A 27567-nucleotide genomic window follows, 5' to 3' on the forward strand; every position below is an offset into this window, starting at 1 on the left:
AAACTATAGTTTGTTAACAAGAAATTTGTGGAGTCGTTGAAAAATTAGTTTTAATGACTTCAACCTAAGTGTATGTAAACTTCAGACTTCAACTGTAGGTCCTGGATGTCTTGGAAGCTTGGCCCCAGTGATGTACTAGGCCGTACGCATTACCCTCTGTAGTGCCTTGTGTTCAGATGCCGAGCAGTTGCCATACCAGGCGGTGATGCAACCGGTCAGGATGCTCTCGATGGTGCCGCTGTAGAACCTTTTGAGGGTCTGGGGACCCATGCCAAATATTTTCAGTCACCTGAGAGGGAAAAGGTGTTGTCGTGCCCTCTTCACAACTGTCTTTGTGTGTTTGGACCATAGTTGGTGATGTGGACACCAAGGAACTTGAAACTCTCGACCCACTCCACTACAGCTCCGTTGATGTGAATGGGGGTGTGTTCGGCCCTCCTTTTCCTATAGTCCACGATCATCTCCTTTGTCTTGATCACATTGAGAGAGAGGTGGTTGTCCTGGGACCACACTGCCAGGTTTTTGACCACCTCCCTAAAAGCTGTCTCATCGTTGTCGGTGATTGGGTCTACCACTCTTGTCGTCAGCAAACGTAATGATGGTGTTGGAGTCGTGCTTGGCCACGCAGTATTGGGTGAAGAGGGAGTACAGGAGGACACTAAGCACGCACCCCTGAGGGGGCCCAGTGTTGAGGATCAGCGTGGCAGACGTGTTGTTGCCTACCCTTACCACCTGGGGGTGGCCCATCGAACTCCAGGATCCAGTTTGAGGGAGGTGTTTAGTCCCAGGGTCCTTAGCTTAGTGATGAGCTTTGAGGGCACTAGTGTGTTGAACGCTGAGCTGAAGTTAATGAACAGCATTCTCACATAGGTTTTCCTTTTGTCCAGGTGGGAAAGGGCAGTGTGGAGTGCGATTGAGATGGCGTCATATGTGTCTTGGGCACAGGGACAATGGTGGCCAGGGAGAGGTTGAAAATGTCAGTGAAGACACTTGCCAGTTGTTCCGCGCATACTTTGAGTACACGTCCTGGTAATCCGTCTGGCTCGGTAGCTTTGTGAATGTTGACCTGTTTAAAGGTCTTTCTTACATCTGCTACGGACAGCGTGATCACACAGTCATCCGGAACAGCTGGTGCTCTCAAGCATGCTTCAGTGTTGCTTATCTCGAAGCAAGCATAAAAGGCATTTAGCTCGTCTTGTAGGCTCGTGTCACTGGGCAGCTTGCGGCTGGGTTACCCTTTTTTGTCTGTAATAGTTAATAGGTCAAGCTAGGTGGCCTATTAATTCCTTCTTGATGAATAAATAAAAAAGCTGTTTTGTTTCTCTAATACTAGCCACCAGTGTTGACCTGTCATTCAGGGTTTTGAGCCCCACATTTTTTTGGGGGGGCTTGCCTGTTTTGCATGTTATTTTGGCGTTAATATGTGTCACATATCAGTTTGTAAACAAAGTAAAAAATATATCAGAGTTAGTAAAACAGCATAAAAATATGCTCTGTTTTCTTGAGTAAGGCAGCCCCAAAATGCAGGTGTTTCAGCCTAGCTCAGTGCTTTCTTTGGTGGGGCAAGCCAGCAGAAAATACGGAGCGTTGTGCCATGATTGGCTCAGTGTTCTGTCACTCATGGGGACACTACATCACTGCCAAGTCTAAGGTTAGACCTTAAATTCTAGCCCCTTGGGTGCTGCCATAGTTACATCAGAAGTGCCCATCCAAGAAGGCTCAAGGTCATTGGCCACAGATAGAATTGTCAATTCAAGTGATATGTACAGTAGCTTTGATTGGACTGCTTTCAAAATCTTAGCTACCAGTCATCATGAATCAAGTTGACAATCTACTGGCAAATCCTTTTTAATCCTTGTCATATGAAGATAAATTACAGATAAAATGTATCAGTGCACATCGGCCATTGGACATAAACCTTACACAACAAGTTGGAAATCGCAAATTCAACAATGAGTGGTTTGGATGGAATCAGTGACAGTGGCTCTGTGGTCCCAAATCTGGGATTAAGGGGCTCTTTTCCAAGTTTAAAATGATAAACATTCATCATTGGCCATGCTGTCAATGAAGCATGATTTGTGCTGCGCTCAAAACAACTGTTAACTTGACTTCATCGAGTTCAAGACAACTGGGAATTCCGTAAAAAAATTAACTCCGATTGTGAAATACGTTTTGAATGGTCATCCAACTCGGAATTATAAATCGGGCACTTTGGCCTTTTTCTAGAGCTACGACCTGAAGATCAATGACGTCATCATGATTTTTCTGAGTTCCCAGTTGTCTTGAAGGCACCATAAATCCAGAGAATGCCAGACTTTGATGACAGAATTTGCCCATGAAGGACCACTGTGCCACCTTCCTGTTCAAGGGTGCACAGCACAACAAGGTGAGTCCCAAAATGTCTTGTATGCTGCTGCATAAATGATTTAATATGTCAGGGAGATATGTATACTGTTGCTAAGAAAGTAATTCTAAGTATGTTGTGTAGTAAGCTGTTAATAGCCCATGTTTATCACCCTAATAATTTGGTCTATTTACCCCCTCTTAATTTCACCAACTGTTCTGACTTGGTGGTGCACATGTAGCCTATAGCCTGTTTTAGAGAAATGTAATCATCACATTTTGTAAGAGCTTTCATTGTCTGCTTACAAGCCCCCTTTATTTATCCTACGGTTCTAACTTGGTGTACAGGGAGAAGACTGTAAGAATGGCCCATGTTCTGAATTCTGTCGCTGTACATTTCAAAAGTGCTAAACAAATAGTTATATTGACTACGTCCGTCCTAGCTCGCTCATTGATGTCTTAATCGAAATTACGGATTGCCTCTTATCTGCTTGTCGTCCCCTTATGCCATAGTTTGTACATCTCAATTGTCAGTAGAAACCACATTTGTTTAAGCAAGTCAGCCATGTTTTTTTTAAAGGCAGTAAATGAGGCTGAATGAACTTTCTCACTGCCAGACAAGGCTCCGCTAGCAGTGGTAAGGTTGGGACTGCTGTTGGGACAGATTTATGTAGGCCCTAACAGTTTGTGGGCACCGTTTGTCACTGTTATAGTGCAATTAATTTATTGTTTAATGTTGTGTAGTGGCTCTGCTGGCATGCATCCCACTTTATTTTTTATTTTTTTGGCCCACCAAGATTTACATGCTAAAATCGCCACTGCTAGCCACCTACCAATTTTTAAAAGTTGGCTTAAACTAGCCAGCTAGATAAGTTCCCAATCTCCCAACCTCGTAACTAGCTACCAAGCCATTTCAGGCTATCAATCAAGTAAGTAACTTGTCTAACTATTTTAGCTGGAATGCCTGCTGGCAAGGTTGCTAGACTTCATAAAATACTAAAATTGCTTTAATTCTTGGGTTACGGTACTATTTACCAGTGTGTCCTTTGTACTAAACTCCATAAAAGTCATAAAGGTTCGTAATCAATGTGCATTATTAATTAAATGACAAATTAATAGGTTATGAGGTGTGCTTAGATAACCTATATAGAAAAATATACCTGTTTTTTACAGAATTAGGCATAATGATTATGGCTCTAGATTGCAGGAAAGGCTGTTTCAGGTGTTTGAAAAAATGCTATATTCAAACGTCAAGTACTTCGTGCCCCCTCTAAAATAATGGGTGCATGATGCCCCTGGTAGATGGTAATCGATTAGGTGATACCATCCCCAGCTATTACCGCCAGGCCGCCGATACAGATCCCATGTACACAAAACCGCCAGAATCCACAAATAATTTGTCCCCACCAGTATAAGACATATTAACTCTGCCCAACAATGCCCCCCCCCCCCCCCCCCTCCTATGAACTGTAGCTAATCTAATGAACCCTATCCAGCTGTTGTTTTTGTTGTAATATTGTTTGTGATTTACATTGTTGTGGTGATGCTGTGCCGTTGAGACAATTTTCATGAAAGGGACTCACAATAAAAATATATTAATTAGATATAAGGTATGGTAATTATTTTAGAGCGCTATGAGAGCCAATACATGTATGAAAACATGAAGCTGACACGTATGAAAACAGATAAAACTCTTCCTTGAGAATCAGGCACTAATTTGTCCACTGAGGATAACGTAGTAGCCATAAGACATCATACATTGAGAATCCCCAAGAGACGCTTGTAGAATATTATACATTTGAGACATCAGTGTCTTTTTTTAACGAGTTAATATAAAAAGATGATGATGGTCCATTTCATGTCTAGGGAGAGACATAGTTTCAAATACACAGGACATGATGTTAAAATGCCTTGTGCCAATAGAAGATCATGAGCACTAACCTAAAATACTTGCTCCGGTGTTGGGACAGGGCAGATACGCCAGTAGAGTTTTCAAGTTGGCACCTTCCATCTTTAATGTTTCATTGATGAGCCTGCGACATCCCAAGAAAGCTCAACAGTGAGTTCTAGCGTCCAAGAACCTGTACCTGCCTAGTCTTCTCCCTCTCACTTTGAGGGCCAGCTGGGATCTTTCCTCTTCAGCCAGAGCCATTGGCTACTCCTTTCGGCAACACCTGATGTTGCCTTGATGGTTTGGCGAAGGGCTTGGCCGCAGATTCCAAGGTCCTTCAGCTGGGTCAGATGGTTTAGACCATTTCTTCTTTAAGGTTGCTGCCCCTATCATCGCCAAGCCTATCTCCGACCTTTTTAACCTGTCTCTCCTTTCTGGGGAGGTTCCCATTGCTTGGAAGGCAGCCACGGTTTGTCCTTTATTTAAAGGGGGAGATCAAGCTGATCCTAACTGTTATAGGCCTATTTCTATTTTGCCCTGTTTATCAAAAGTGTTGGAAAAACTTGTCAATAATCAACTGACTGGCTTTCTTGATGTCTATAGCATTCTCTCTGGTATGCAATCTGGTTTTCGCTCAGGTTATGGATGTGTCACTGCAACCTTAAAGTTCCTCAATTATGTCACCATTGCCCTTGATTGTAAGCAATGTTGTGCTGCTATTTTTATTCACTTGGCCAAAGCTTTTGATACGGTAGACCATTCCATTCTTGTGGCCCGGCTAAGGAGTATTGGTGTCTCTGAGGGGGTCTTTGGCCTGGTTTGCAAACTACCTCTCTCAGAGTGCAGTGTATAAAGTCAGAAAATCTGCTGTCTAAGCCACTGCTTGTCACCAATGGAGTATCCCAAGGCTCGATCCTAGGCCCCACGCTCTTCTCAATTTACATCAACAACATAGCTCAGACAGTAGGAAGCTCTCTCATCCATTTATATGCAGATGATACAGTTTTATACTCAGCTGGCCCCTCCCCGGATGTTGTGTCAAATGCTCTACAGCAAAGCTTTCTTAGTGTCCAACAAGCTTTCTCTACCTTTAACCTTGTTCTGAACACCTCCAAAACAAAGGTCATGTGGTTTTGTAAGAAGAATGCCCCTCTCCCCCACAGGTGTTATTACTACTTCTGAGGGTTTAGAGCTTGAGGTAGTCACCTCATACAAGTACTTGAGAGTATGGCTAGAAGGTACTGTCCTTCTCTCAGCACATATCAAAGCTGCAGGCTAAAGTTAAATCTAGACTATTGTAATTGCTCCTCTTTCACCCCAGCTGCCAAACTAACCCTGATTCAGATGACCATCCTACCCATGCTAGATTACGGAGACATAATTTATAGATCGGCAGGTAAGGGTGCTCTCGAGGGGCTAGATGTTCTTTACCATTCGGCCATCAGATTTGCCACCAATGCTCCTTATAGAACACGTCACTGCACTCTATACTCCTCTGTAAACTGGTCATCTCTGTATACCCGTCGCAAGACCCACTGGTTGATGCTTATTTATAAAACCCTCTTAGGCCTCACTCCCCCCTATCTGAGATATCTACTGCAACCCTCATCCTCCACATACAACACCCGTTCTGCCAATCACATTCTGTTAAAGGTCCCCAAAGCACACACATCTGTTGGCCGCTCGTCTTTTCAGTTCGCTGCAGCTAGCGACTGGAACGAGCTGCAACAAACACTCAAACTGGACAGTTTTATCTCCATCTCTTCATTCAAAGACTCAATCATGGACACTCTTACTGACAGTTGTAGCTGCTTTGCGTGATGTATTGTTGTCTCTACCTTCTTGCCATTTGTGCGATTGTCTGTGTCCAATGTTTGTACTATGTTTTGTTGCTGCTACCATGTTGTTTTTCTACCATGTTGTTGTCATGTTGTGTTGCTATCATGCTGTGTTGTTATGTGTTGATGCCTTGCTATGTTGTTCTTACGTCTCTCTTTATGTAGTGTTATGTTCTCTCTTGTCGTGATATGTGTTTTGTCCTATATATATATCAAATCAAATCAAATTTTATTTGTCACATACACATGGTTAGCAGATGTTAATGCGAGTGTAGCGAAATGCTTGTGCTTCTAGTTCCGACAATGCAGTAATAACCAACAAGTAATCTAACCTAACAATTCCACAACTACTACCTTATACACACAAGTGTAAAGGGATAAAGAATATATACATAAAGATATATGAATGAGTGATGGTACAGAACGGCATAGGCAAGATGCAGTAGATGGTATAGAGTACAGTATATACATATGAGATGAGTAATGTAGGGTATATAAACATTATATTAAGTGGCATTTTTTAAAGTGGCTAGTGGTACATTTCTACATAATTTCCATCAATTCCCATTATTAAAGTGGCTGGAGTTGAGTCAGTATGTTGGCAGCGGCCACTAAATGTTAGTGGTGGCTGTTTAACAGTCTGATGGCCTTGAGATAGAAGCTGTTTTTCAGTCTCTCGGTCCCTGCTTTGATGCACCTGTACTGACCTCGCCTTCTGGATGATAGCGGGGTGAACAGGCAGTGGCTTGGGTGGTTGTTGTCCTTGATGATCTTTATGGCCTTCCTGTGACATTGGGTGGTGTAGGTGTCCTGGAGGGCAGGTAGTTTGCCCCCGGTGATGCGTTGTGCAGAACTCACTACCCTCTGGAGAGCCTTACGGTTGTGGGCGGAGCAGTTGCCGTACCAGGCGGTGATACAGCCCGACAGGATGCTCTCGATTGTGCATCTGTAGAAGTTTGTGAGTGCTTTTGGTGACAAGCCGAATTTCTTCAGCCTCCTGAGGTCCTTAAACACACCAGCCAGCTGGTCTGCGCATGCTCTGAGGACGCGGCTAGGAATGCCGTCTGGGCCTGCAGCCTTGCGAGGGTTAACACGTTTAAATGTTTTACTCACCTCGGCTGCAGTGAAGGAGAGCCCGCAGGTTTTGGTAGCGGGCCGTGTCAGTGTATTGTCCTCAAAGCGAGCAAAAAAGTTATTTAGCCTGTCTGGGAGCAAGACATCCTGGTCCGCGACGGGGCTGGTTTTCTTTTTGTAATCCGTGATTGACTGTAGACCCCGCCACATACCTCTTGTGTCTGAGCTGTTGAATTGCGACTCTACTTTGTCTCTATACTGGGACTTAGCTTGTTTGATTGCCTTGCGGAGAGAATAGCTACCCTGTTTGTATTCGGTCATGTTTCCGGTCACCTTGCCCTGGTTAAAAGCAGTGGTTCGCGCTTTCAGTTTCACACGAATGCTGCCATCAATCCACGGTTTCTGGTTTGGGAATGTTTTAATCGTTGCTGTGGTTACGACATCGTCAATGCACTTTCTTTTTTTTTTGAAAACTCTGTTTATTAAGTTTTACACACACAGACAAGACAAAGCAATATAAATAATATACTCAACTAGAAAAAATACAAATAATACATATAAAAAAAATAACTTTAAAGATACCATACTTTAGACAAGTTAAACACACCAGGCAGAAGGCTACAAAAGGTTAAAGGGCAATCTATAGTATAGGGACAGAGCAAACACCTCACCATTGTTCCTGTAAACAGTCAAGGGATGGGGTGGAGAAATGCAACCACTCACAGACAGTCAAGGCCACAGACCAACCATCCACTGGACCAAAAATAAAAAGTTACAATGCTTTAAAATAAAAAATGAATAATAATAATTTTATGTAGGCGTGAACAGAATTAAAAAATAAAAATAACTGGGAAAAACAAGCTCACACCTTAGTCTCTGCCCGGGCAAGATGAACAAGGCATCCACAGGTCACAATCAATAAGCACATCAACCTTAATGCCCCCCACCCCCACCCCAGAAAAAAACACAGAGAAATGCTCATCCAACCCCTAAGTCACAGGGGGGTCAAATACAGACTTATTTTGGTTTTAATAGGAATACCATCAGAGGATGGACTGTTTAAAGTAAGACCGGAATGGAGCCCAAGCCTCATTAAACAGTTTGGGGTTCCCACGTGAATTGAATTGAATTTTTTCTAGTTTCAGAGAGGACAACACATCTCTCACCCAATATTTATAAGATGGGGGAGCTGCCATCTTCCAGTTCTGTAGTATTAGCCGTCTAGCTAAAAGAGTTGTATAAGCAACAGTGTCCGACTGGATTCTTGACAGGGGGGTACCTATGGGCAGTACTCCAAAAAGGGCTGTAAGGGGAGAGGGATCTATAACAGTGTTATATATATCAGAGAAACATTTAAATATTAATTCCCAGAAACCTGACAGTTTATGACAGCCCCAGAACATATGCAACAGTGTGGCTGGTTCAATTTTACATCTGACACAGGTAGGATCAAAATCAGAGAATATTCTTCCAAGTCTGGCCCCAGACCAGTGGATCCGGTGAACCACCTTGAATTGAATGAGGCTGTGTCTAGTGCTAAAAGAGGACGAATGCACCCTGCGCAGCACAGATTCCCAGGTGTCTTCCCCAAGTTCCTCCCCCAAATCCTTTTCCCATCGAGTCTTTAAAGGCACCAAAGAAGGGTTCTGTAAGTCATGAATGATTGCATATACATCTGAAATTGCGCCCCTAGGAAGCTTGTTCAGCTCCAGGATGCTCTCTATAGCTGTATTCGCAGGCCTATGGGGAAATTCAGGTGTGTTAGCTCTGACAAAGTTCCTAGTCTGGAGATAGCGGAAAAAGTGGGATTGGGGGAGGTTGAACCTTTCCTGTAGCTGAGCAAAAGAGGCAAATGTATCATCAAAGAATAATTGGGCTAGTGAGGAGAGGCCTAGTGAGTGCCAGATGCCAAAAGCCCCATCATTCAAAGATGGAGGAAATAAAATGTTCTGATTGATTGGGCCTGATAGAGAAAAGCCTCGGAGGCCAAAGGCTAAACGGAACTGATTCCAAATTTTAAGAGACTGCTTTACAATTGGGTTGACACACCTTTTGCCTAGGGACACTGGGAGAGACGAGCACAACACAGAAGAAAGTGCAGCAGGTTTACACGATTCAGACTCCATCTGGACCCAGATTGGTCTAGGGCCAGTAGGATCAGTCTGCAGCCAGTACAGAAGGGTTCTGAAATTTGCAGCCCAATAGTATGTCTGAAAATTTGGTAGAGCTAAACCCCCCAATGACTTAGGCTTCTGTAAATGTTTTCTACCAATCCGTGGTACCTTGCCATCCCAAATAAAATGCATGAATGTTTGATCCAGTGAAATAAAAAAAGATTTTGGAATAAAAATGGGTAAACATTGAAATAAATATAGAAATTTGGGCAACACACTCATTTTAATGACATTAATCCTTCCGATAAGAGAAAGAGGTAGCGCATTCCAAAAAGTAAAAGATTGTTTCAAACTGTCTGCTAGAGCAACCAAGTTTTCCTGAAACAGATTTGAATATTTCCTTGTCACTTTAACTCCCAAGTAGGTGAGTTGATCCCGGACAATCCTAAACTGAGAACTTGTAAAAGAGCACTTTAAAGCAGCCTTGTTTACAGGAAAAAGCTCACTCTTGCCTAGATTCAGCTTGTACCCTGAGATTGATCCAAACCTTTTAAGAACAGATAAGGCGCGTGGCAATGAGGTATCAGGGTTAGAGATAAACAAAAGGAGGTCATCCGCATATAGCGAGACTTTCTGCTCTGAGCCCGTCCTGCTTATTCCTTGAATGGCATCATTAGAGCGTAGTGCAATGGCGAGAGGTTCGATTGCCAAAGCAAACAACAAGGGGGAGAGTGGACAGCCCTGTCTGGATCCGCGGTGCAAGGGAAAATAGTCAGAGAACAAGTTGTTAGTCCGTACCGAAGCCATGGGGGAAAAATAAAGAATCTTTATCCACGCAATGAATTTGGGGCCAAAGCCAAATCTATAAAGGGTAGCTGTTAGGTAATCCCACTCAACGCGGTCAAACGCTTTTTCTGCATCAAGTGAGACCACCACCTCTGGGTCCTCCGACGCTGGGGAGTACAGTATATTCATAAGGCGCCTAATATTGAAAAACAAATGCCTATTTCTCACAAAGCCAGTCTGGTCAGAGTGTATTACTTGATGCAGCGAGCCTTCCATACGGATGGCTAAAAGCTTGGCTAGGATTTTGTAATCACAGTTTAAAAGCGAGATTGGGCGATAGGATCCACATTCCAGGGGGTCTTTGTTTTTCTTTAATAGTAATGAAATTGAAGCCTGATAAAGACTAGGCGGTAGCTTTGAGGTATTAAGGCACTCTGCAAATAGTCGAGACAAGAATGGGCAAAGCAGACCAGAAAACGTCCTGTAAAATTCGGTTGGAAAACCATCCGGACCCGGTGATTTACCACTTTTCATTGCGGACACTGCTGTTGCAATCTCCTCAGGTGTAAATTCTTCTTCTAGACAGTCATGGGTGTCTGTATCAATTGAAGGCATATTCAGGCCATTAAAGAAGGAATCAATCAGCAAAGGGTCTTGAGGGGATTCAGAGGTGTATAGCGCAGAGTAAAATTGTTTGAATTGATCATTGATCTCTTTATGTATAACTGTGGTGGCACCAGACGGGGTCCTTATTTGTGGGATTAAACGTGAGGCCTCAGATTTACGGATCTGATGTGCAAGGAGTTTACTGGCCTTGTCGCCTTGTTCATACACTCTGTACCGAGCTCGCAAGAGTAACTGTTCAGCTTGCCTGGTAGAAAGCTCATCAAATTCAGATTGGAGTAGTTGGCGCTCTTTATGCAGATCAGAGGAAGGAACCGTAGCATACTTCTCATCCAATGTGGCTATGGATTCGCTCAGGTCCCGAAGTCGCTGAGAGCGAACTCTGTTTTGGTTGGCTGTATAAGAAATAATTTGGCCGCGTAGGTATGCTTTGAGAGACTCCCATATGGTAGAGCAGGACATACCTGGTGTTGAATTAGTTTCTAGGAATAAGGTGATTTCAGAAGAAATGAAATTTACAAACTCCTTATCTGAGAGTAAAATGGGGTTAAGACGCCATTGATAACACATAGGAGGTCGCTGGGGAAACTCTAGTTCAAGCACTAATGGTGAATGGTCAGAAATAACAATACTCTTGTAAGTACACTGCCGAAGGTTAGGCAGAAGTTTTTTGTCCAAAAAGAAGTAATCAATCCGGGAGTATGTTTGATGAACATGAGAATAAAAGGAATACTGTCTATCTGTAGGATGTAGGAAACGCCAGGCCTCAAACATGGCATATTTCTGAAGAAAGGCTTGAATAAGTAGGGCACATTTAGATGGGCCTGTAGTTGTTCGTGAGGACTTGTCAAGAACTGGGGACATTTTGCAGTTGAAATCCCCCCCTAAAATCAACAAATGAGAATCTAAATTGGGTATAGCAGACAAAAAGGAAGAAATGAAACTTGTGTCATCCCAATTGGGAGCATAAACACTAGCCAAAACAAGAGGGGTAGAAAACAGTTTACCGGTTACTATGACGTATCGTCCCTTAGGATCAGCGATAACCTCAGAAGCTACAAAGGGAGTGGCTTTATCAACCAAAATGGCAGCCCCTCTTGATTTACTATGAAAGTTAGAGTGGAACACTTGACCAACCCAGTCCCTACGCATCCTAAAGTGCTCACCGGTCCTCAAGTGAGTCTCTTGTAGAAATGCAACATTTGCATTCAAACCCTTTAAGTGTGTCAACACCCTCTTACGCTTCACTGGGTTATTAACCCCTTTGGTGTTCCACGAAATGTACTTGATCGCATTGTTTCGGCCCCTCTGGGCATTCCCGTTATACAACCCTGTCATTAGAGCATAGAATGGAAAAGCAATGAGCGCCCAAAAACCCCAGAATAACTTGTCTCAGAGTAATAATGTACGGTGGTAGATGTTTGGAAAAAGTACAGAAAAAAAAACAAAAAAGACAGAATGACAACATTAGAACTGAACAATTCAACCCCTCCCCCCACCCCCTCCCCCCATCCCAGACAATACCTCCCCAAACGAGGTACAAGCCTAAATAGAACATGTTCTCTTCGCACAGTATGTCTGTGAGAGTGCGGTCTTAAACCTAAACCCACAGTCCCGCTCTTTAACCCTTTCATGCGTGAGTTCCAAATATTTCTAACGGTCGCCCCAGCGTGAGTTTTTTTATGCACGTGATGTTAGAACGTTCTCTCCATTCAAGAATGTGATTGTTATGTAACAGTACATTTAATCTGCGCTGCCCTCAAACCAAAGCACGCAGCCTGTTTTATTTGTCAATTTTAAATTATTTTCTAACAAGTTTTTTATTTTCTAATAACAGTTTGAAATGAGGTGTGTTCCGCCTCATTCATTCACATAAAAGTAGTCATTTTTACTTTTGCGGACCAATTAATTTTTTTGACATTTCTGACCCGGACAAAATTCCCCAAACACTTCTCAATTGTTTGTGCAGGACATTTACTCATCTGCCGTCCTGCATACACGTGTTCATATTTTCCACCTGTCGCCTGCATCGAAATCAAAGTTGTTTTCGTTACCAATAATACCTTTGGAAATGTGTGCGTTTCTATCAAAGTGCCTTAATACGTTATAATAGTTTCTGCTGTAACGTCATGTTTTTGTGTATATTCCTTATAACCGCGGACACGCAATGTAACGTTACTCATTTCATAACATTTATGGTGTTATACTCAATGCTTAGGTATCTAGCTACATTCTTCTATTAGCTCTGGAAAACAATGCTAATTGCGTCAGGGAAGTATTAGCATGTGTTGTATTTCGAAGCTACCCTGGCCTTATGACTCCCAAGTGGCACAGCGTCTCAGTGCTAGAAGCGTCACTACAGAGACCCATCTTCAAATCAAGACTGCGTTTCTATCAAAGTAAGTGCCTAATTACGTTATTGTGTCGTGTTATACCGTTTCTACTGTAGCTCACTGTGTGAATGGAGCATAATATATTTGTGTATATTCCTTATAACCGCGGACACGCTAGGTAACGTTACTCATGTTACTCACCTTTTATGGTGTTATATTCAATCGTGCTTATGTAGCTAGTTACATTATTCTATTAGTTCTTTAAAACAATGCTAAATGCGTCAGAAGTATTGGCATGTTGTATTTTGACGCTACCCTGGAAAAATATCTTATACCACTTGGTCGTTTTCTGAGTGCATTCCACAAAGCTGTTTATCATGTCAGCCTTATCCACTGCCCCCATTTTGAGGTAATAGTCAAGCACGCAGTCTGGTTTGATGGTTCTCTGTCTGGTTTGTTTCTCTCTCCCGTCAGGTGGTCCACCTTCCCTGTGGCCGACATGGTTGCTGTATGGACAGTGGAGAGGACATGGACGTCTCGTTTGTCATGCCACTTTACTGCCAGCTGTTAACATTTCTTATTTTGTATAACGGGTCATTTAGGATGGTAGTAGCGTTGATGAAATGCAGTCATAGCAGCAGAACTAGAAAGCAGTCTTTACTGTCACCAGGAATGTATACATTTCACTAATTGTGGTTGTCCCCCACTCCTGGCTCTCTCTTATCCTGTAGCTCCAAGGCATAGCGATTGGTCTCTACTATGTCTCCCACCAGCTCCTCTGTCAGAAACAACTTGAAGCACTCTGCCTCAGTTGGAAATGGCAAGGGGCGTTGCACTCCAGACTGGGACTCGTCAAAGCAAACAGCAGGGCCAGGAGGGGTGAAATGACTGGTGGCCTTCCAGCTACCACAGAACTCCTGTACTTCATCCACTGTTGGTATGCCTCCATCACCACCAGCATCTTCAAAGGGACCTGGGACTTCGTCAGTGGACAAGGGAAATTCAGATTCAGGGTTCTCAATGGCTACAAGGTTGGGGGGCAGCTCCTCACTCAGTCAGAATCTGATTCCTGACTTTCATACTCTGACTCATTGTCAGAATTTAAAAAAAAATCTCCAGAATTTCCACATTTGTTTGTTGTCTCCTTTTGAAAGACATTGCTAATGCTTCAGCTTAGCTCACTAGCTACATACATAAACAACAACACTGAATGGTTTAGAGTGAGAGGGTACGTGGTTGACTGCCGGCACGCGCCACTTGTATCAATAAATCACTATCAGAAAATGTTTTGTGTGGCAATTATTTGTGTATTTACGGTTTTATTCACATGTTTTCAAATCTAGGTGACAAATCATGCATTCCGATTCTTGCACAGATTGTAATGGGCACATATTATGTGTGTAAAATACTTTTTTGAAGGTTGTACTGATTATGATGAGCTAAGCTAATTCCAGCTGTGTAGCCATGTTTGTTGACATTCAATGCATTCTGGGTTCACGTAATCGTCTTTGACCAAAGATGTTATAACAAAATGAGGTGAGTAAGAGTTCACTCATTTTTTGAGGACTTCCGGAAATGAATGGTGGGATGTGAACGATGGTAGATGACACACCCCTTCAACATGCATACTATAAACAGACCAAACTCATCTCGTCTTCTCTTATTGTCTTAGGTTTCTGTGAGGAAAAAATGCATGGGTGCGCGCTGAAACTAATCGTCGGATTACTTTCGATTTCTAAAAAGTGCTTTACCTAATTATTTCGATCAATGGTGAGCTCACCCGTGATGTGATTAATTATACATAGTAATTGCTATTAGCTAATTCATATTGTAGTTTGTCAGCGTGTGTTGGGTCAATCTTTCCTCAGTTAGCGCTAGGACAAATGTAGCCTACATTTTTCCGGTTAGGATGATTGTGTTATGCTATATATACTTCTGTGAATATCTGAACATTGAATCCAAAAATAAACTGCTCACATTCTGGACATAACTTTGTAAGGACTGTGTTTGTGTAAATAGTTTCTGAAAAAAGTGTGGCCAGCTCAAACGCTGATTGTTGCGTCATTCGAAACTGGCCGTTCTAAACGAGCGTTCTAAATGAGTGTTCTAATCACACGGGTGTGATCGTACGCTTCAGGGACCACTGTAGAACGATCACACCCATGTGATGGTACGTGTGAAAGGGTTAAAGTCGCGTTTTGTTAGTGGATCAAACAGCAAAAAGAGATAATCATTTTTTAAATAAAAAAAAATAAAAGTGAATCCCTTGTGCAGACGAAATTACAAAAGCACCACTTGCAGATATATATAATTATATTCCCAGTCTTATAACAGGCATTTGAGAGAGAAAATAAAGAAAATAAATAAAATGTATAAAGGCTCTCAGCCGAAAACCTAATTTGAAGTAAGGAAATCGTAGTAAGACAGCTTACAACCAAGACCAAAAAACTACGTGTGCGCAACGTTGAACGCTTGCTGGGCATAAATGACGCTCAGAACTTTTAAAATTTAAGTGAAGACCCCAAAAAACGTGTCGCCTCGGGAAGCATTTACTGTTTACTGGGTCAATGCAAACGGATGCAGTAAGCAAATAACCAAGAATATTTTGAGTCACTGAGACACTATGTAAACAAACTGAATAGGTGAGCAAGACAGCCTAGAAAACACAGGAGTATAGTAAAACCTCAATACAATGAAATTAAAATGACTGAATGCTTGTAAGGCAAGCACACTAGATGATCAAAACATTAGATCACATCAAATAAGCCTGAATGGGTTCGCCAACTCCCCAACTATACAAAATTAGCATGTTGTAGCTAAACATAATTGTACCACAGGTGGGTTACTTACTATCCACAGTTCGCAAGCAACAGTTGCTGAACTATGAGCAAGTTCAAGACTTCTTGATGTGACGTTGAATGTGAGAGAGAGCCTCATCCGGAGATTCAAATGTGTAGGCTTTACCATCATGAGATAGCCATAAACGGGCCGGGAATCGCAGTCCGTACTTCACACCTGGATGGTCCCGAAGTAGTCGTTTGGCCTGTCCGAAAGCTGCGCGCTGCCTGGAAACAGTGGGGGAGTAGTCCTGGTAGATGGAGAAGCTCTGTCCTTGAAAGCTCAGAGTGGTATTGCGGGCTCGTCGGAGAATCTCCATCTTCTCATGGAAAAAGTGCACTCGAAGAATTATGTCACGGGGCCTCTCCCCATCCCGGGGCTTTGGGCGCAGCGACCGGTGGGCACGATCAATCAGGGGCTTTTCATCTAAGGCAAGAACATCCTTCAGCAGCCCAGAAACGAAATCCGTGGCGCGAGGCATTTCCGCTGACTCTGGGACTGATACAAGTCTCAGGTTATTGCTGCGAGAGAATCCCTCTAAACTTACACAGCTCTCCTTCACCTTTTTCAAATCCGCAGCTAGGCGTTTCACGTCAGCCTCCAGGGATGTAGTTAAGTCGGAGACATTTGTAGCGAAGGTCTCCAGTGCTGCAATCGTTGTAGTGTGCGACGCCATTGTTGTTTTGAGTGATGTGATTGCTGGCACCGTCTCGTTCCGCAGGATGGTTAGATCTGCTTTTAAAGTATCAGAAACCTCCTTTATTCGGGCCTCAATCGTAGCAACCACCTCCGTTTTCATTTCAACTATCTCAGAGCGTAGTAGTTTGATGGCCTCGAGAATGTTCACTTCAGCGCCGCCAGGCCAAGCCGCCCCCCCGGGTAAAGTATCAGTCCCCGGGCCGTCAGGCTCAGGGGAGGGCGGTGATGAGAGTGTGTCTTGTAGGCCGGGTTTTCTCAAAGTCATGCTTTTGGCCTTATGTTTCGTCGACATGCTGACATTTGGAAGTAAAGTAGTCTTGGTTTTTACGGGAAGGGATCACCAAAATAATATATGAAAATAAATACGGTTCTGCTGCAAAATTCACATAAACTTTAAAAATACCACGGGAGCAAACGGAAAACACGTCAGTCGCACATGGCGTCCCTCCAATCCCCGTCAATGCACTTTCTAATGAACTCGCTCACCGAATCAGCGTATTCGTCAATATTGTTGTTGGACGCAATGCGGAACATCTCCCAATCCACGTGATCGAAGCAGTCTTGAAGCGTGGAATCAGATTGGTCGGACCAGCGTTGAACAGACCTGAGCGAGGGAGCTTGTTGTTTTAGTTTCTGTTTGTAGGCTGGAAGCAACAAAATTGAGTCGTGGTCAGCTTTTCCGAAAGGAGGGCGGGGGAGGGCCTTATATGCGTCGCGGAAGTTAGTATAACAATGATCCAAGGTTTTACCAGCCCTGTTAGCACAATCGATATGCTGATAGAATTTAGGGAGTTTTGTTTTCAGATTAGCCTTGTTAAAATCCCCAGCTATGATGAATGCAGCCTCAGGGTGTGTGGTTTCCAGTTTACAAAGAGTCAGATAAAGTTCGTTCAGGGCCATCGATGTGTCTGCTTGGGGGGGAATATATACGGCTGTGAATATAATCGAAGAGAAATCCCTTGGTAGATAATGCGGTCGACATTTGATTGTGAGGAATTCTAGATCAGGTGAACAGAATGACTTGAGTTCATGTATGTTGTTATGATCACACCACGTCTCGTTAATCATAAGGCATACACCCCCGCCCCTCTTCTTACCAGAAAGATGTTTGTTTCTGTCGGCGCGATGCGCGAAGAAACCAGCTGGCTGCACCGACTCCGTTAGCGTCTCTTGAGTGAGCCATGTTTCCGTGAAGCAGAGAACGTTACAATCTCTGATGTCTCTCTGGAATGTTACCCTTGCTCGGATTTCATCAACCTTATTGTCAAGAGACTGGACATTGGCGAGTAGTATGCTAGGGAGTGGAGCGCGATGTGCCAGTCTCCGAAGCCTGACCAGGAGACCGCTTCGTTTTCCCCTTTTACGGCGTCGCTTAGGGTCGCCGGCTGGGATCAGATCCATTGTATTGGGTGGAAGGCAAAACACTGGATCCGCTTCGGGAAAGTCATATTCCTGGTTGTAACGATGGTGAGTTGACGTTGCTCTTATATTCAGTAGTTCCTCCCGACTGTATGTAATGAAACCTAAGATTACCTGGGGTACCAATGTAAGGAATAACACATAAAAAAACAAAATACTGCATATTTTCCTAGGAACGCGAAGCGAGGCGGCCATCTCGGTCGGCGCCGGAAGTTGGTGTGGAGGCCTTTGATAGTCCGTCATTGTAAATAAGAATTTGTTCTTAACTGACTTGCCTAGTTAAATAAAGATTAAATGTGGCGACAGCAACCTGGTGGTGGATGTCACCACAAATCCACGACACCCAACCTCCACTGGGCAAACCCTTGCTTTCCAGCCACGCTGCTCTGCATCAGCTGCAAACTCAGCATACCGCAGCATTGTCTCCATATGCTACATTTAATGGGACATTTTAAAATGTATGACAAAATGTAATGGGAAATGTTTTCTGTAATCCCCACTCTGCCCAGGAGGTGGCAATGTGCATATTATATGCTGCGTATAAAGCCCTGAAGAAGAATGAAAATTCGTAATTTCCTTTAACGCTATAGCGCCGCCCAGAAACCCCTGTCTTTTACAGCGGGCAACCCCGTCTGTCTTTCTTTTCGCAAATCATGGCGGACCGGTTCAATAAGGTGTGTAACAGCGCAAGAACCAACATTGCTATATTTGTTTATAATACAGCCATATACATATAATTGTATCCAGAAGTGGAGCTAACTATTGCTCAGTGTTAAGTGAAGACTAGGGGGAAGGTCATTCATTGCTTTATTTGACACGTGAATGGTGTTGCTGACGTCGCTAGCTAAGCTAGTCATGCCTTCATTTAACGTTAGCTAGCTAATTAAAGCAAGGACCCTGCAAAATTTATTCCTGATTCTTAGGCCTTTTTGATATAGTGTTTAGATGAAATACCTCAATTTGCCATGTAAGATTACTCAAATAACATGACTGAGTTCAACTCTCAATAGTTGGGTAACGCCATCTATTGCGCGAGTTAATGTTTAGCCCCAGTTAAGCTCTGAACGTTCTTGCCAGCCGGACGTGGCCATGTGGACACAAAACCATAACTAAAATGTATTTATCCAAGTTCGTATTTATTTTTGCTTGTCAGTGATGTTTACCACAGTAACGTATTCGAGTTTGACGACCATGAGAATACTTTACATGCACTACCATCTGAGACATAAAAACAAGCTCGTTGAATCATTTGAACCCCAGGTGGTGGGCAACTAGTTATTCGCATATGACTTGATTATGCTTGTCCTCCAAGGTTCTGCTGCTTGATGGCAGAGGCCATCTACTTGGTCGTCTTGCTGCCATTGTGGCTAAGCAAGTTCTGCTGGGTGAGTTTTGGAAGTCCAATATTTTGTCAATTAATACCCATCTCGTGACTTTGATCATTATCCAGTCCAAGGATATTGTCACTTGATGTGGACACAGCCATGTCTAGTTTGCTACAACTGTCAGTGACGCTTTTTAACCTACATTGTTTGAGTAACTACAATGATAACTCACATTACCCTCTGAGATGGTGTATATTAAACAATTGGCCTGTGTACTTGTCCATGTTTCAATATGTAAGTCATGATTTCTCTCCTTTTCAGGACACAAGGTGGTAGTTGTGAGATGTGAGGGTATCAACATCTCTGGGAACTTCTACCGTAACAAATGTAAGTTATTGTCAGGTTTACTTTTTTGGTTTAATTGTAATGTTTTGAAGGATTGTGTGGTTCTATTTTGATTCACAGTAAATATTTTCTCCTAAATCATAAGCTTTGCTTGTCAGTGATTAACGCAGTAAATGTTTGAGTTTAACGACCAGTAAAATACTTTACATGCACTACCATCTGACACATTAAGCAACATAGTATATGTTGACCACAGTTGTGAAATAATTGTGGCTGTGGTGAAGCGGTTGAGACTATGGCTTAGCTTGATGGTGTACTGCACCTGTTTTATGAATAGTGAAGTACCTGGCTTTCCTGCGTAAAAGGATGAACACCAACCCCTCTCGTGGACCATACCATTTCAGAGCTCCCAGCAGAATCTTCTGGAGGACCGTAAGGGGTAAGATCAAAATTCCTTCTGTCTGTTTTTCAGCTCTGGCTTACTGGTCCAGTGATTTGCATGGATATTTATTTAAATGGTCCATATTGGGTTGATAGCATGAAGTACACACATTCTGAACTCTACTTTGGACAATGGATGGTTCCTACTTGACTGTGATGAACACTTATCCCAAAGCTGATCATTTTGATGAGAAACTTCCGGATCTGACTGCTGAGTTTAGTCAAGGCCACAATGTTGTGTTGGGATCTATTAAGTCATGGGGAAGTTACTGTACATTGGGAATTAAAGCATATTCAAGTTATGTATCTAAGTATTGTGATTTAATTCCCCCCCCATGGCTTCACTTACACTACGAAGTATTGCCAATCCGGTGCAGGGGGACCTAATTGCCTAAATGTTTTGTTGATGGCCCCTTTGACCCCAACAGGCATGCTCCCTCACAAAACCAAAAGAGGACAGGCTGCATTGGAAAGGTTGAAGGTGTTCGATGGTGTCCCCCCTCCTTATGACAAGGTGACTGATGTTTCAATAATTCAGCGTAACTCTATGATTGTGTGCTGTCAGTGATGCTACTTTTTCATACATACATTGTTTGAGTTTTGACTTTGAGAATACCCCTGAATCTGAGACGCAATTGTCCTCCCCTCTAATGGACTTGCAGTTGTTTGGAGCTGACGTTTATTTTGTTCCACAGAGGAAGCGCATGGTCGTACCTGCGGCCCTGAAGATTGTGCGTCTGAAGCCCACTCGCAAGGTAAGCCTAAAATCAGTTTGTCAAATAACGCCACTGACTTTATCAAAGCTACATTGACTAGTAGGTAGCTGTGTTTCAAAAGTTGCAGCTTGTGCTAATTAGAGGTCGACCAATTATGAATTTTTGATACCGATACCAATTATTGGAGGACCAAAAAAAGCCGATACTGATTAATCGACCGATTTCATAAATAAAAAAATAAACTGTTTTTGTAATATGGACAACTACAACAATACTGAATGAACATTTATTTTAACTTAATATATAATACATAAATAAAATCAATTTAGCCTCAAATAAATAATGAAACATGTTCAATTTGGTTTAAATAATGCAAAAACAAAGTGTTGGAGAAGTAAAAGTGCAATATGTGCCGTGTAAGAAAGTTAACGTTTAAGTTCCTTGCTCAGAACATGAGAACATATGAAAGCTGGTGGTTCCTTTTAACATGAGTCTTCAATATTCCCATGTAAGAAGTTTTAGGTTGTAGTTATTATAGGAATTATAGGACTATTTCTCTCTATACGATTTGTATTTCATATACCTTTGACTATTGGATGTTCTTATAGGCACTTTAGTATTGCCAGTGTAACAGTATAGCTTCCATCCCTCTCCTCGCTGCTACCTGGGCTCGAACCAGGCACACATCGACAACAGCCACACTCGAAGCAGCGTTACCCATGCAGAGCAAGGGGAACGACTACTCCAAGTCTCAGAGCGAGTGACGTTTGAGACGCTATTAGCGCGCACCCCGCTAACTAGCTAGCCATTTCACATCGGTTACACCAGCTTAATCTCGGGAGTTGATAGGCTTGAATTCATAAACAGCAGAGCTGCTGGCAAAATGCACGAAAGTGCTGTTTGAATGAATGCTTTCAAGCCTGCTGGTGCCCAGCATCGCTCAGTCAGACTGCTCAATCAAATCATAGACTTAATTATAACATAACACACAGAAATACGAGCCTTAGGTCATTAATATTGTCGAATCCGGAAACTATCATCTCGAAAACAAAACATTTATTATTTCAGTGAAATACGGAACCGTTCCGTATTTTATCTAACGGGTGGCATCCATCAGTCTAAATATTCCTGTTACATTGCACAACCTTCAATGTTATGTCATAATTATGTACAATTCTGGCAAATTAGTTCGCAATGAGCCAGACGGCCCAAACTGTTGCATATACCCTGACTCTGCGTGCAATGAACGCAAGAGAAGTGACACAATTTCACCTGGTTAATATTGCCTGCTAACCTGGATTTCTTTTAGCTAAATATGCAGGTTTAAAAATATATACTTCTGTGTATTGATTTTAAGAAAGGCATTGATGTTTATGGTTAGGTACACGTTGGAGCAACGCAACGACAGTCCTTTTTCGCGAATGCGCACTGCATCGATTATATGCAACGCAGGACACGCTCGATAAACTAGTAATATCATCACCCATGTGTAGTTATAACTAGTGATTATGATTGATAAGTTTAATGCTAGCTAGCAACTTACCGTGGCTTCATACTGCATTCGCGTAACAGGTGGGCTCCTCGTGAGGCAGGTGGTTAGAGCATTGGACTAGTTAACCGTAAGGTTGCAAGATTGAATCCCTGAGCTGACAAGGTAACAATCTGCCGTTCTGCCCCTGAAAAGGGCAGTTAACCCACTGTTCCTAGGCCGTCATTGAAAATAAGAATGTGTTCTTAACTGACTTGCCTAGTTAAATAAAGGTGTTTTTTCCCCCCGGCAAAATCGGCGTTCAAAATTAACGATTTCCGATTGTTATGAAAACTTGTAATCGGCCCTAATTAATCGGTCGACCTCTAGTGCTAATGTTTAGCCATGTCGTTCTTGCGAGTCAGACATGGATTTAGCCAGGTACCAATCTTTGCTTATTGTCAGTGATGTTTACCACAGTAAGTATTCGAGTTTGACGACCATGAGAATACTTTACATGCACTACCATCTGAGACATAAAGCAACATCCAAATAATTATTTTCATCCCAAGTTATGGCAACTGTTCTTTTATGATCTGATATTGGATTATGTTAGCCTAATGATTTGATTTGTAATGCTTTTTCATTAGTAATTTTTCCTGTCCTTTGTGTGAACTTGCCTTCCCTAGTTTGCCCTCCTTGGACGTCTGGCCCATGAGGTTGGCTGGAAGTACCAGGCTATCACAGCCACTTTGGAAGAGAAGAGGAAAGAGAAGGCCAAGATCCGGTACACCAAGAAAAAGATAGAGATCAAGCTGTCAAAGCTGGCAGAGAAGAATGTGGAGAGCAAGATTTCAAAGTACACTGCTGTCCTTAAACAATACGGTGTCCTTGTCTGAGCTTGTTCATGGTTGCCTATAAAGATGGATAAATGTTTATAGAATGTTTGACTCGCTTGATTTCTTGGCATGTTTGAGGTGCATGAAGTTGACATGGCATTGTGAAGGAAAGTAATGAGCAATGCATCATGACATGTAGTTCTACAACTAGAGATGAGGTGTTAAGTTTGAACACAACAGAAGCATTTGGAGCAGCATTCAGATTGTACTTTTTTCAAGGAGACCGAGTAATTTTGCGTATGACATTTAGCACAACAATCAATTGTTAATCTTTCTATGGCGTCAATTCTATTCAACACGATGACCCTGTGTGGTGCTTTCGGAAACCCCGTGTATCAAATACGTGCGCGCGACTGGCGGTTGGAGAGGAGGCCGCGTCAATTGCCCTAGCTGTCAATTCGCCAGTATGCAAACCAAAATAAACATGAACCCCACTTAGGAACACTTCACATTTGGTATATTGTGACAATTTGAACTTTGCGGATCGGTAAGTGCTTCCTGTTTTTCTGGTATTGTGGAGAGGAAAGGATTGGCCAAAGGGTCTGAAATTGCAATACTGAAGCAACTAACGCTCGCTAGCAACACTAGCAGTACTACTAGCTAGCAAGACAGCTATAGGAGTTAAAAATGGGGTAAAACGCAATCAAGTAGCATATCTACTATTTAATTTTTTTTTTTTTTACAACTTATGTCTGATAGCAAAGGACCGGTATTTTAAGCGAATTGTCAATTTAATTCTCAGTTGCGGGGTGGGTCGGTCGCCTTAGAATTTGTATACAATACGAACCAAAACATGACTCGAGACACCCGCGTCCCACTCCCAGATATAACATACAGACATGCGTCATGCAGTCCAGCGATTAATAGACGTGTCGCTCAAATGCAAAATATATTGCGAACGACTAGGAGCTAGCTACTTCCCTAACTTTTAAACTAACTGGCTGGGACGTTATTATAATAGCATTTCATACATTAAAATGCGTTTCAGTATAGCTCGTGAAAAAGTAGCCCAACCTGGACTCGGGTAGACTAAACAAAGTAAATACGGGACGCTCCAATTGTTACATTTCGTGTGGTATATTAATTTGTGGAGGTCCCATAATCCACTTCGCATGTTACGAATTACGATTCGTATGATGCTTTCGTATATAGTGTATGCGGACACTCCTTCAATTGACTGGATTCGGCTATTTCAGCCACACCCGTTGCTGACAGGTGTATAAAATCGAGCACACAGCCATGCAATCTCCGTATACAAACACTGGCAGAATGTCCTTACTGAAGATGCCTCCTTTCCAACAAGTCAGTTCGTTAAATTTCTGCCCTGGTAAACTGGAAGTGCTGTTATTGTGAAGTGGAAACTCCATGGTTCAGGCTAGGCCCCGTATTTCCAGTGAAAGGACATTCCAGACGATTCTGTGCTTCCAACTTTGTGGCAACAGTTTAAGGTCCTTTGCTGTTTCAGCATGACAGTGCACAAAGCGAGGTCCATACTGAAATGTTTTGTCGAGATCGGTGTGGAAGAACTTGACTGGCCTGCACAGAGCCCTGACCTCAACCCCATCGAACACCTTTGGGATGAATTGCAACGCTGACTGCGAGCTAAAACGCCCAACATCAGTGCTCGATCTCACTAATGCTGTTGTGGCTGAATGGAAGCAAGAACCCGCAGAAACTGTTCCAACATCTAATGGAAAGCTTTCCCAAAAGAGTGGAGGCTGTTATAACAGCAAAGAGGGGACAAACTCCATATTAATACCCATGAGATGTTCGACGAGCAGGTGTTTGGTCATGTTATAATTGTTTTATTTGTTGTGGCTAACATTAGCTAGGTGGGTAATGTTAAAGGGGTACTTAAGGATTTTGACAATAATGCCCTTTATCTACTTTCCCAGAGTCAGATTAATTTGTGGATACCATTTTTATGTTTGTGTGCAGTTTGAAGGAAGTTGCTAACTACATTTACATTTAAGTCATTTAGCAGACGCTCTTATCCAGAGCGACTTACAACTAGATACTCCAAGACATTTAGTCATATTGGCTCACAAAACTACCCCTAACTTCCTGCATACTGGACACACACCACCTTTCCATTCAGGTTTATTTAAAAAATCAATAATAGCTGTGACAGAAACAGGAAGTTCCGGTGTAATTTTATAAACGCCGACAGATAATTTGTTCGTTTGACATGGTGGTGGGATCTTTATTTGTCAGTAAAAATAATTATGCTGGAAATCGCGGTGGAAATGCCTTCATGTTCAAATATTGATATAATAACCATCATATCAAAGTGAATTTGGAGTCACGCGATGACGTGTGGTGTAGTCATTCCACTACGACTCTGAAAACCATGCAGTATATTAGGCTTCAGATGAAATAAATTATGAGCTTCACACAGTGGTGAAAGTGCACGGTAATGAGGTTGATGCTGGTTTCCAATAAATATTGAGGGTCTTATTCTGGTAACATGATGATCAATGCTTGACTGTCGTTTGACATAAAAATATTCTAGCTCTTATCCATAACAATCTCATTACGTTGACTAGACAACCCGCACAGCCTACTCGCACTATAACTGCAAGCTGTTAGCTAGAGCGCAGGTGCCAAGACCAGAGTAGGCACATTTTCTATTTAACTCAACAGTTTTTGAGACAACTATCTTTAGAGTTAACAATGCAATGGAAACACATTTAACTTTAGATTTGTATTCGATGCATGAAAACTTAAGCTAAAAAGTATATTTTGTGTGCACTACTTCATCACGCGCTGATTTTTATCCACAACAAGTCCATTTGGTGGAAACATACCACTGGTGGAAAAATGCACATATTTTTTAAATGCAGATTTTAGAATATTCACATAAATATCTGTCATCAATTGTATGGAAACCTAGCAACTGGCACTTAACTCCTGCTTTGTTGGCAGTGTAGATAGCTAATTTACCAAGTTCAACTTCCTATTTTTCCCATTTCAAATATGCATCCACTGAATTTCTGTCGACTTAGGTCTGATCATTCTTTCTCTGCTGGAGGTTTATTGGGCTATTGTACGACGGTAACATTAGCTAGGTCAGGTGGCAATGGCAAATAATTGTTAGTAAGGCCTACTTTATTGCAGAACAGTTGCATTTGACCCTTTATCTAACATGTTCATATCCATAATTGGGCAGAAAATACTATTAGACTGTATAGTATTATGTCTTGCATATTGTTTGTGAATTAATGTGCAGCATGTATACTCCTTCATGTGGTTTCTAGTCACAGCCATGATGCACTGATATCTCTTGATTCCCATCATTTGTCCCTTAGGAGAATGGCAGCTAAGGTGAATGGCAGTTCAGCTCTGGTTAAAGAGGACGAGGAGCCCATGGACATAACTGTAACACACACAGAGCTCTACCAGACCCTCATAGACGCAGGCCTTCCACAGAAAGTGGCGGAGAGCCTTAATAAGATATTTCAGACTGGTAAGTGCAAGGGGGGTTGTTCACAGTACTACTTGATGGCATTTCATGATATTTCAAAGACCTCATAATGTATATTTCTGCAAGCTCGAGAACACTGTATCAACCGAAGGATTCCACCTTGGTCAGTGGTCATATGATTTAAGTCACTTTGAGTAAAGGGGTCAGTATGTGCATAGCTGTGGAATGGTGACATGCAGAGCCCTCTTCGCTGAGCGACATCATGTTTCAGTGGCTCTCGAGGAATATATGACTCTTATCAAATGTGACCCTATAAGTAGAATTTCTCTCTGTCTGTGTGTATAAAAGTAAATTATTAGGTGGGTTTTTACATTTGTCCTATTTCACACATGTACAAGTGTGTGTTGTATGTGTGAATTAGGCTTTTGTTTTTTGCATATCCCACACCCTGAGACACCTGGCTGTGACCCCACTCTCCACGGGTATCAGCCATTATTAATGGAGACTCTGGAGCAATTAGGGTGCCTTGCTCAATGGCACATTGGCAGTTTTTTCACCGTCTCTGAGATTCGAACCAACGACCTATCGGTTACTGGCCCAGCGCTAGGCTACCTGCCACCCAGTGTGTGTGTGTGTGTTGTCTGTGCATTCCAGGACTGGTGGCTTACACTGACCTGGACGAGAGAGCCATTGACGCCCTCAGGGAGTTCAATGAGGAGGGAGCCCTGTCAGTGTTACTGCAGTTCAAGGAGAGTGACCTGTCACATGTGCAGGTGAGCGGTCTTGTCCACACTGTCCCTCAAAAGCAGTTACACAAAGAAGCTAAAAAAAATAATAATTGTGATTTACACTTAAAATCTATTGGTGCTCTCTCTCAGAACAAAAGTGCGTTTCTCTGTGGCGTGATGAAGACATACAGACAGCGAGAAAAGCAAGGAAGTAAAGTTCAAGAATCCACAAAGGGACCTGATGAGACTAAGATAAAGGTGA

At 42.5% G+C, this 27567-nt stretch overlaps 2 protein-coding genes and 4 non-coding genes across 11 annotated transcripts in view; all 6 read left to right on the forward strand.

Annotated features, from left to right (window-relative positions):
- Window positions 1-18542: 18542 nt before the first annotated feature.
- Window positions 18543-23201, forward strand: LOC120023778 (60S ribosomal protein L13a-like). 2 transcript variants are annotated; one of them, XM_038967878.1, is made up of 7 exons: window positions 18543-18633; window positions 19272-19344; window positions 19606-19671; window positions 19967-20068; window positions 20499-20584; window positions 20766-20825; window positions 22944-23201. In XM_038967878.1, the coding sequence occupies exons 1-7, from the start codon at window positions 18613-18615 to the stop codon at window positions 23151-23153; spliced, it is 618 nt and encodes a 205-aa protein (XP_038823806.1). In that variant the 5' UTR covers window positions 18543-18612; the 3' UTR covers window positions 23154-23201. The 2 variants fall into 2 exon arrangements, with proteins under 2 accessions (XP_038823806.1, XP_038823807.1); XM_038967879.1 differs by lacking the exon at window positions 19272-19344 and having other exon boundaries at window positions 18597-18633.
- Window positions 19105-19187, forward strand: LOC120023854. Its single transcript, XR_005472777.1, has one exon. It is a non-coding gene; the product is annotated as a small nucleolar RNA Z195/SNORD33/SNORD32 family (small nucleolar RNA).
- Window positions 19780-19858, forward strand: LOC120023855. Its single transcript, XR_005472778.1, has one exon. It is a non-coding gene; the product is annotated as a small nucleolar RNA Z195/SNORD33/SNORD32 family (small nucleolar RNA).
- LOC120023857 lies at window positions 20219-20288 on the forward strand. Its single transcript, XR_005472780.1, has one exon. It is a non-coding gene; the product is annotated as a small nucleolar RNA SNORD50 (small nucleolar RNA).
- Window positions 22712-22793, forward strand: LOC120023853. The gene has a single exon (XR_005472776.1). It is a non-coding gene; the product is annotated as a small nucleolar RNA Z195/SNORD33/SNORD32 family (small nucleolar RNA).
- Window positions 23202-23479: 278 nt separating the features above from the next.
- Window positions 23480-27567, forward strand: part of LOC120023777 (heterogeneous nuclear ribonucleoprotein R-like) — a 37682-nt gene continuing 33594 nt past the window's right edge. For 4 of the 5 annotated variants that reach the window (XR_005472749.1, XR_005472750.1, XM_038967875.1 and 1 more), the window contains exons 1-4: window positions 23480-23640; window positions 26462-26619; window positions 27232-27350; window positions 27456-27563. Coding sequence is in view for 3 of the 5 variants with exons in the window: in XM_038967875.1 (XP_038823803.1) it covers window positions 26466-26619; window positions 27232-27350; window positions 27456-27563 (381 nt within the window). In the remaining 2 variants the exon portion in view is untranslated. The remainder of the gene's footprint in view (window positions 23641-26461; window positions 26620-27231; window positions 27351-27455; window positions 27564-27567) is intronic. The other variant, XM_038967874.1, reaches the window with a different exon arrangement.

Source organism: Salvelinus namaycush, chromosome 28 (genome assembly GCF_016432855.1).
Source record: "Salvelinus namaycush isolate Seneca chromosome 28, SaNama_1.0, whole genome shotgun sequence".
Classification (NCBI taxonomy): Eukaryota; Metazoa; Chordata; class Actinopteri; order Salmoniformes; family Salmonidae; genus Salvelinus; species Salvelinus namaycush.